This window comes from Chiloscyllium plagiosum, chromosome 3, assembly GCF_004010195.1.
Source record: "Chiloscyllium plagiosum isolate BGI_BamShark_2017 chromosome 3, ASM401019v2, whole genome shotgun sequence".
In the NCBI taxonomy this organism is placed as follows: domain Eukaryota; kingdom Metazoa; phylum Chordata; class Chondrichthyes; order Orectolobiformes; family Hemiscylliidae; genus Chiloscyllium; species Chiloscyllium plagiosum.
The window spans coordinates 79,169,718-79,180,110 of NC_057712.1; the positions used below are offsets into that span (position 1 = coordinate 79,169,718).

At 38.7% G+C, this 10,393-nt stretch overlaps 1 protein-coding gene across 3 annotated transcripts in view; it reads right to left on the reverse strand.

Annotated features, from left to right (window-relative positions):
• Window positions 1–1,827: 1,827 nt before the first annotated feature.
• Window positions 1,828–10,393, reverse strand: part of LOC122546148 (amine sulfotransferase-like) — a 45,982-nt gene continuing 37,416 nt past the window's right edge. For all 3 annotated transcript variants that reach the window (XM_043684974.1, XM_043684964.1, XM_043684969.1), the window contains exons 4-7: window positions 8,724–8,850; window positions 8,134–8,228; window positions 7,192–7,363; window positions 1,828–5,012 (exon numbers count right to left, since the gene is read on the reverse strand). In XM_043684974.1, the coding sequence (XP_043540909.1) occupies window positions 4,897–5,012; window positions 7,192–7,363; window positions 8,134–8,228; window positions 8,724–8,850 (510 nt within the window). In that variant the 3' untranslated portion in view covers window positions 1,828–4,896. The remainder of the gene's footprint in view (window positions 5,013–7,191; window positions 7,364–8,133; window positions 8,229–8,723; window positions 8,851–10,393) is intronic.

Here is a 10,393-nt window from a genome sequence, read left to right on the forward strand (position 1 = left end):
CCTTCTGGAATGGGCTTTTGCAAGGAAGATCTGGAGAGAGATGGAGTGACTCTGTTGATCAATAGCTAACTTTGGAACAGCCTGAAAAAGGAGCATTAAAACAGTATTTCTGCAGGATGTTTCTTAATAAACAGACACTGTGAAAGCAGCTGCTGCATTTTGACATCTCATTCAACAGGACCTTGTTGTATGTATTTCACAAGACCCTTTGTATTGTTTTCATTTCATTACCTTGGATAATGAAATCCTGTTACACAGGCTACCATTACTGCGACCTCTACTTTAACTTCAAGCATCAGACTATGGGAGTCTGCTGTTTTATCTAAAAATCTTCCTCAGTGATTTGATGTTAACTAAGAACCATTGAACTTTCAGCCTTTGAATGTTAATCCTCAGCTGTGAGCAGCCCTAACTGTTCCTAGCAGCTCCATGACGCAGGACACACACTGAGACAAACATCAGCTGCTCGTGGAGGACCACTGATTCAGTGACACATTCTCTTTGGTCTGCTTGAAACATGTTGATCTTCCAGTGTAAAGAGCTGGTCTCGACCGAGTGTTGCAGACTGGCACACTTCACAGTCCAGGATGGTGTGCTGAAGGATGCACTAAAGCTGAAGGATGCACTAAAGAGTGGAGAAAGATCACAGCCTAAATCCGTGCCCCCCCCCCTCACTACCTCTAAAGGAATGGAAATAATTTCCTGCATGAGTAGAAAATGTGACTGTTGGGAACTCTGAGAAACATCAAGTCCCAACGGTTTTGTTTTCTCTCTGCAAAGTTTGTACAGAACTGGGGCTTTCTATGTACTTAATTCTTTTTATGAATAAAGTACATCTTTATAATTTTTAAAAATTGACTCCTTTGTAACCAAGCTGGTTTCTTTTGCAAATGCTTAAAGTGTAGGAGGTGAAACCTGACCAGGTGAACCATTTTATAGAACATAGAACAGCACAGCACAGGAACAGGTCATTCGGCCTACGATGTTGTGCCGAACATGATGTCAAATTAAACTAATCCTTTCTTCCTGTCTCTGGTCCATATCTTTCCACTCCTTGCATATCCATGTGCTTATCTGATAGTCCCTTAAACGCCCCTACCGTATCTGCTTCCACCACCACCCCAGCAGCACGTTCCAGACTCATACACTCGCTGTGTAAAAAACTTGCCCCTCACATCTCCTTTGAACTTTCCACCTCGTACATTTCAATTCTAAGAAAAAGATTCTGAACCATCAACCCTATTTCATGAGAATTCAGTTATATTCAATCTTGCTTGAACTTCTTAAATACTGGTGTTACTAGGTGGATTACCTAGAATAGAAACTTCTTATTGCCATGTAAAAGTTATCTCCCCTTCCCTTTACCAATGGGAGCTATGATCCACTAAGTTGAGATCAAAATGAATGTAGGTGGACAACCAACAATAAGTCAATTGCTTTCTCTGTGTGGTATTGACCCACGTCCACTTCACTCTTAAACATAAATAGGCCATTAACAAAATAAACATTTCCCCCAGACTTCTTAGTATAGATTCTGTTGGAAACTATCACTTTTTATGTAAGCATTGTGAAGATTGTATTCATTAAGATGAAATAACCTTCATGTAATTTGTACAAGTGGAGGATTGTGAAAAATGGAAACATGTGGAGAGACGATATTGTATTGGTAGAAGGAAAAATCTGTGCATATATTTATGAAATACCTGGTAATAACAGCAAGATAGATGTGCCTGATCAAGGTTTATGTTGCTATAACTCCTGGCAAGAAACTGAAAGCCGATTCTTCTTCAAAATTTAACAAAATTGAAACACTGACGACACAATCTCTACCACATAAGTATGAGTCATCTGATTTATTTAAATGTCCAGAAAAAAATAAACATACAGTATATCAGGACAACAATTAGAAGTTAACTGATGCTATTATATGTAACTTTTTTTTCAATATCTTGCAATATTTGTTCACATGCCACATCTTATTCCCTGTTAGCTACCTGAGCAACGTTTTGATTTAGTGCCATAAATGATGAGTGACATATAAATGCAAGCATAAAATATATGAATTATTATGCAATAACTGATTTACTAATCTTTCAAATCATTCCTGCAAATTATTTTTAAAAATTACATTTAAATAGAGCCCTTTATGAGAAAAAAACATCATCCTCCTCACCCCCAACATTTTGAATCAGTGAAGTACTTTTGAAGTGTAATCTCTGTTGTAGTGTATGAAACAAGGAAGCATTTTGTGCATGGCAAGCCCCAGTAAGCAGCAGTGCAAAAACAAACAGATTATCTCTTATAGTGATGTTAGTGGCAGCCTAAGTATTGACCAGAACGTCTATGGTCCTCTTTAAATGCTGCCGTAGGAGCTTATACTTTGAAACTGAAAGTGAAGCATCAGTTAAACTTTTTACCCAAATGATAGAGCCACTGTCAGCACATCACACCCCTTACTGTTATACTGAAGTGTCGTCCTCAGTTTTGTATTCAAGTTTCTGGAATGGAACTTGAAATACCTGGTAATGACAGCAAGGTATCAGATGTGCCTGATCGTGGTTTATGGTGTTATAAATCCTGGCATGAATCTGAAAGCCGATTAACCTTCAAAACTTAATTAAATTGAAACACTGACAGCACAATCTCCATAACATAACCATGAACCATCTGACAGACGGGGAAAATATTATCACAGAGCGGCATCGAAGACCCAAACTGTGAGTGGTTGAAATTACTCAGCATTTTGGATACAAAGTCCCCTTCCTCAGCATTTATTCAAACATTTCAAGTTTTGATAAAACTTGTTTTTTGTTCGTTTCCACTGTCAGTTTATTGATCAGATCATTGTTGCTGGGCCTTTTCTTGAATACATATGCTTGATTTTGTTTGTATTCATGTTATTTTAATTTGTGCTATGTGGGTGGTTCATGTTACTATTTTAGCGTTGATTTCCTGGTTGGGATTGCCAGTTCAGTTTCTGACCAGACAATTCAAGTTCAGAAATAGGTGACAGTTTCTCACTGCTGGTATAAGGAGAAGCATTTTCTGTGTTTAGGTCATTATCAGCATTTCAGTACAATTAAAAGATGACATAATGCAGGGAAATGAATTGAGTAGGAGCATGGAACCTAATGGGAAAACTCCTTGCTCATGATAAATATGTTTACTTCCTCCCTCTTTTTAAATGACAATTTCAAGTGGAGGCTGGGAAGAAATGGCTGGTTTCCTTGAATAGCTTGAGTGGTGCTTAGAGCATCTCTTCTTCAAAGTCCTAATCATCAATCTATCTTGGGCCTTATTTCAGTTTTGCGTCATCTCTCATGTGTGAGGACAAGGGAAAGATTGTAAAAGCCAGTCATTGGAACTAGATCAGAGGAAGGTAAAAAGGAAAGACCTGATCTCTGCAAAAGAATTTTAAAGGAGACATATTTGTGAACAATATTTCAAAGATGGTCACCTTAGAGTTAACCCTCAACCTTGCCTTGTAATAATAGGATGGGAACAGAACAAACGTGTAAAGATGTAGATTTTAGGAAGAGAGTTTTGCTTTATGGAAGTTAGCAGCTGCTCTGCGAGTTTAATTTGGACATGGTGTGTGTTCAATCTATGTAGGAAAAGCAGAGGATGTGCAGGGTTAGTAGACTGGGGGCTGGGTTAGGTGAGAGTGAGTGAGGGAAGATGTTGCATGCAAAAGAGAGAGAGTTGTAACATGAGCCCTGTTGGGACGTGGGTGCAGCAGCAAGGATAGTGAATGTGAAGTAACAGAGGGAAAACAGAGGCACTTAACCCTGACAGAGTGGAGTAGGTCATTGACCTTATTGTTATACTGCTGGGCATCTTGCTGGATGGTTGAAACCAGACTGATCCTGTTGGTAATGTCGGTCCACTCTGGATCAGACAGGATCTGGTGTTGTGGCCTCCTCTGGTGGTCACTTCTCTGGATCACCCTATCCAGCAGGATGTTGAGGACCCTTTCAGCAAATAGCAGCGATAATTCCTCTCATCTGCCATGCCCTCTGGAAGGGGATACAGTCATCAGGGAAGCCTCAAAATGCCAGCCCCTACCTTGTTGAGCAATGGCAATATAAAGATTGCACAAGATTGTTAGTGTAATCCAGAATATCCAGCAAGTGGCGATCAGTAGAATACAGCGAGTATCAGATAATTGGGGTAGTTAATGAGGAAAGTTTGTGACAATATTGTAAGAAAATCTGTTTGGCCTCACGAGACAGGAATTTTATTAACTCAATGAAAATGACACTTAGACAAAATTTGGTAAAAATTCAGCCTATTATTAATACCATCTCTTCGAATGGGGTTACAAGAAAAGTTATTAGAAAAACAGGAACTGAATTCCCAAAACACATTAGGACCTGATCATCAAGAATTAATAGCAGCAAGTGAAGGGATTAGAACTGATGGGATGTAAATAGGTCAGGTAGATGAATTCAATGTAGTATGTGCACTTCGGAAATATTTATACAAAAGGAAGGCTTTCACAGAAGAGGAAGTTTAGAAAAATGAATGAGACAAAAAAATCCGGAACACAAGGCTAGATCAACAATGACTGGAAACAGGGTGACTAATATCACAGGTTAAGTGTTTATGGTTAAGGTTCAGATAAATAAAATAATTGAATCATAGAGGTTTACAGTACCAAGGGAGTCAATCAACCCATCATGTCTGTACCAGCTCCCAAAAGAGCTGCCCAGCTCACCTGATTCTCCAGCCCATCCCCTGTAGATCTCCAAATTCATTACTTTTAAATATATATTCATTTCCACGTACAACAATCTACCAGTTTGCTTTTCTATAAAAGTAATAGGGTTTTTATTTAACAATGTCAAAAAAATTAATAGGTACACATCACAGGCCAATCTAGATATTGAGGTCTAGTTATTTGCCATCCCAGATGAACTTCAAAGGGAAGTCTTTCATTCTTTCTTCAAATAGCTTGTCAAACATCTCTGACTGGGCCACAGTAAAATGAGTTTTCCAATCTCCAATTATCCCTGAAAAAAAAGATGAGATGATTCAACTTTTGGAATTATGAAATGAAATCAGAATGAAATAAATAATATGGACAATTCCATAAAAATAAGAAAGAAACCTAAATTTGTGAAGAGTGGAATTTTGGTTGTGTTCTGTGAATGTTGGTGTAAAAACCATCAGAGTCTGCAGCACAAAAATGCATAAATTGGAAACTCACTCGCCTTTGGAAGATATCATTTTAGCACCATTCATAATCATTGGCATTTTACACAACTTTTATTGTGTCCATTCTGCAAGATACACTTTTCCTCTGACGGAGGTTGTAAATATCATCTGGCTTCAGGATCAAGGTCTTTCTCTGCAATTTATATGTTCTGGGTCAATCATAGATACTACACTGCACCCCTGTGTAAAGGCTTGACCAAAAGGCATAGACTCAATGTCACTCCCCACAGAGTGTGGACACCATGAACTGTAGTTTCTTAATGGCCAATAATGCAAAATGTTTCTGTGACTGGATATCATCTGAATGTTAAGTGGATCCAGAATGTCTACAAGACTTACTCTCTTATTGTGCTGACTTCAATGCTCCCAAATTTGGCCATAGGTGACAGCATTAAGAACTTTTCTTTTCCTTCACAACCCCACACAAATTAGGCAAGGAAACAAAGGAGGGCAAAATATTCACCACCAAATCTCAGCTACATACAACTTAAGAATAACAGTGGCAAGACACGGTACAGACTCTTGGCTAAATGATACCATAGGGAATATGAGAATAGTGCTGATTCTGGGACTGGTTAGTTGACTGGATATGGTGAGGTGAGAGGTTGGGGTGGGAGAAGTGGTTGGGCGGGTGGGTGTTGGCAGGAAGGAACTTTAACAGAGGCCTCTTATCTTTGGGACCAGAGACTTAGCCAAATGAGACTTAGCCCAAATCCTTCAGGACAAGCTGATCCAAACATTCCACTCTTAGGCACATCTTTGAGTCTAAAGGTGCAGTGTGTTCCTGTTACAAAGTTAGTCCATTTCTCTTCTCAACAGAGGCAGGCTCTCCAATTGCAATGCAAAGAGAAATTTCATTTTTTTTTAAAAAATGGACGGAATGAAAAGTGAATGAAAAGAGAAAAGGAACAAATCAGAAGTTGCTTGAAAAGTTCAGCAGGTCTGGCAGGATTTGTGGAAAGGAATCAGGTTTAACGTTTCGGGTCAAGTGACCCTTTGTCAGAATTTTGCTTCTGGTTTACAGCATCTACAGTTCTTTCAGTTTATTTTTATGAGAAAGAAGGATTGTGTGGACTGATTATTGGGTCAAAAGGCCTTGAAAGAATCTTTTAAAAGCAAAATAGCATATGGGCTGTGTTACATCAGAGAAGCTTTTTTACTCAATAATCAGTCCACACAATCCTTCTTTATCATGGTTGTGTTAAAGGTGAATGTGAATACTGCATGCATGCAGCATTACCTCAAAAATGAAAAGCAAGATTTCCTACCATGTAATTAGCAATTCAGTGCATTGTGCAATTTGGGCCCTAACTTCCAATCTCATACTGGGGGTGTTCCCTCGGGAAATTGGTTAGTGTAATTTCAATAGTTCTCAAATATTGCTCACTATTAGAGTTATGTATTCAGTGAGTGTCCAAGTGATTATTAGAGAAGATACAGATCAAGAAATGAATTTGGATAGATTCAGGTACAAAATACCTCCCACTCTATTTGATTTGGGGATGCCGGTATTGGACTGGGGTGTACAAAGTTAGAAATCACACACCAGGTTACAGTCCAACAGGTTTAATTGGAAGCACTAGCTTTCGGAGCGCTGCTCCTTCTCCACAACCACCTGATGACAGAGGGGCACTCTGAAAGCTAGTGCTTCTAGTTAAACCTGTTGGACTATAACCTGGTGTTGTGTGATTTTTAACAGTCTATTTGATTTATGCAAAATATAAGGTCTACTTCTTGATACAATGAAATCAACAACAGCAGGACATTTCCAACCCTTTAGTTTCTTGTCAAAAGAATAATGTCTCCATCCCCTTGAGTATTCCAGTGAAAATTGAACCCTTTCTGAAGAAGGATCACTGAATCTAAGATTTCTCTCCACAAATGCTGCCAGACTCACTGAGTCCCTCCAGCAATATCTGCTTTTGTTCTGGATATCCAGCAACTGTAGTTTTTGTTATATTTCCAAATTTTTACCTTTTCTAAGAAATGCTCCATTTTCACTTTTACTTTCAACATTTTCGTAGTTCGCCATCGGATTCACTTTCATAATTTCAAAAGTACAGTGTTTCACAATGGTGTCAAGTTTTTCATTGTCCAACTCTTTCCCAAGAAATTTGCATATTTTTTGCACCGATGTCCTTAGATCCTATAACATGCAAATATAGTCAATATATTATTAATTGTTGGCAGCTCAGGGATAGTAACAGACTCCATGATGTTAGCAAATTGTATATGCACAGCTTTGATGGAGTCAGCTTTCTTCTTAACTTCAAAACATGGTAAGAGTAATTCAGGCCAAAGCTTCAACCACTTCTACAATACTTTTGAAGCTCCAAAATCCTGTGCATACTTAACCCAGACAAAGTGCAGTGAGTCCAAGAGGAACAAGTAGACCCAGTAGGTAAAGTTCAATTTGCCTCCACAGAGCAGGGATCAGTATTGGGTTCAATTTTTGAAAAAAACCAACAATAACAAAAAATCACATTGATCGGGAAACATTTTCACTCACTATACCAAAGTAAGTAGCCAGTTCTTAGGGCTAAAATGATCACAGTGTCTGGGGAGAAAGTTAGAATAGGGTACTGAGTTTGATGGTCAGCATGATAGTATTGATTGACAGGGGTAGGCTCAGAGGGCTGAGTGTGACTTTTCTGCATCCAAGCATATTTCATTCCCATAGTCATTTGCTTTCATAAAGTGGTCCAGTTAGAGAGAGATTTACAATAAGGAATCAGTCATGCTAAGAGAATGTTGTAGCTGCATGTACCAACTTTAAGAAGTTCAATTTTCTGGCTAGTAAAGTGAAGACTGCCAGGAAATGGAGGTCACAAACAAAACCCAAAATCGGTACTTCTTGCTTCACCTGAGAAGCTTAGCTCTTGCAGGTTGGTCAATAAAAAAAAAATCAGTTATTACCAGTTTCATTTCCTCATAGCACATAAATAGGATGTTGAATTCATTCCTGTGGGCATACCAGTTCTGGATGTGATCGAACCAACTGCCATAGATCACTATTAAAGAAAGAATTTGCATATTAAATGGGAAACAAAATTGATAGTTTTTGTAATTAGTAAATATCAGACCTAAATTTCCTTTTGGACATCTGTCAGATGTTGTTTATTCACAGGTGCCTTCCCTTCTATGGGTGCTATGCACCACCAGTCCTGGGTTGGTTGCACAGAGGGCAGCAACTCGAGATCCTTTGAGTTTGAATGTTACCTTGACAGGGATGGGGCAAATCAAAGAAATGTTTGCAGACTTGCAGCCCAGGTGTTCTTCCCTACAGACCACGGAGATTTCCCCACATTTAACAATATGGCCACCAGAAAAAAAACTATACATAGAGACTTTTAAAATGCTCTTCCTAGCTTTAATACCCTTCCATGGTCTTGCCCTTCCACATGATTTGTTGATGGAACTGAGAATTTACTGAAAATTGATAACAAAATGAAGAGAAGTAATACCATTGATTAAAATACACAATGAAATGAATGCTAATTATTTACCTTTTCCTTCTATGAACATTTCCAGAAATTCACCAAAACCTGACGGTGTTTTTAAGAGGGTGATGTAATTTTGGAAGTGATACAAAGACACAACCACGTCCTTTGGGTTCCGATAAATGTAAATAACCTACGTATAAAATATCAGAGCAGTTGAATGCAAAATCATAAAAAAGCACCTTTGTTTTCTATTCGTAAAAGTTGATTGAACGCAAGTTTACATTTTACTTTACAGCTTCATTATATTGGAAACCATATAATGAAATGGTAAAGTTGTCAAAAAATGGACTTCATATTAATGTGTTGTTTTTCACAGTTTTGTGGCCTGTTAGTTAGAATTGGCAATTACCTTGCATTGATAGTTTAGTTTAAACAAACTATATTTTCAATTTTCTAAGTAATTTGTCCTCACTGGTCCTAGATCCTTTAAGTTTATTTAAAGCAGCAATCCTTCAAATCTCTGTGGCCTTGATCTATTCCCCTGTTGTGAGCTTATCTAATTATATGCACCAACTGACAAACGTCATGCCTATCACTTCATGCTACGTTTTGCTACAGTCTGTTAGAAACAGCGCCTTCATGAAGCATCCTCTGTAAATCTCTTCCTCTTACTTACCTTTCTTCCACTTTCGGAATCATCCTTTAAGTATTTGCCCATGTTTTCAAACAACTTCTCCCCTGCTCTAGTTTGTTTCTTCTCTCATGTGACAAATGCTAGGAAATGAAAATTATGATTGCCTGGGATTTTGTCAAAGCATTCAAAGTGTCAATGGTTAATGCAATCTTCCATGCTATCATTTCTGATATGTCTTCTCCTCAACTAAAGCACTTGCCCCACCACTTCAGCTCTACTTGAGGCAATTCTGCTCAGCCTTCCCTCTCCCAGCTCATTGATAAGGGTATCCCTTGCCTACAGCCTACATTCCATCAGTTGCCACATTTAATGGATAATCTTCTGCCATTTCCTGCATGATGTCAGCAATCAAAAATTCCTCCACACTCCCAGCATTCTGTAGGAAATATTGTGGTATATTTCTCACTCCACAATCACCTCCTCCCTTTCCCTGTGTTTTCACTTTCTCTCATTGGCCAAGCCCTATTTCCACTTGTTTCAATTTAGCATGCTGATTCAATACTCACTACACGGCTGCCTCTACATTGAAGAGATTTTAAAAAATAGACACAGTAACTGCTTTGTGGAACACAGTTGATCAGTTCACAAACATGACCTGTGCTTACAGTAGTCTGTCTCTGACCCTGCTGTCCTTGGTGTGCTGCAGTGTAAATATAGAATGACACCTCAACCGTTGACTCTGCACTGTACAAAACTCAGAATTCCAAAGTTTTAGTTTCATTGGAGCGGATTTGAATTAGCCCTTGCTTTACAACAGGAAAAGGGAACCAGCTGTTTGTGGAGTTTCAGACAAGTGGTTAATGTTTTCTCCAGTCTTTAGTTTGAACATAGCATTTCAAATTTGTGGGTTAAGTTGATAAAATATATAAAAGGAGAAAGTGAGGACTGTAGATGCTGGAGATCAGAGCTGAAAATGTGTTGCTGGAAAAGCGCAGCAGGTCAGGCGGCATCCAAGGAGCAGGAGAATCGACGTTTCGGGCATGAGCCCTTCTTCAGGAGTGAGGAAAGTGTGCCAAGCAGGTTAAGATAAAAGGTAGGG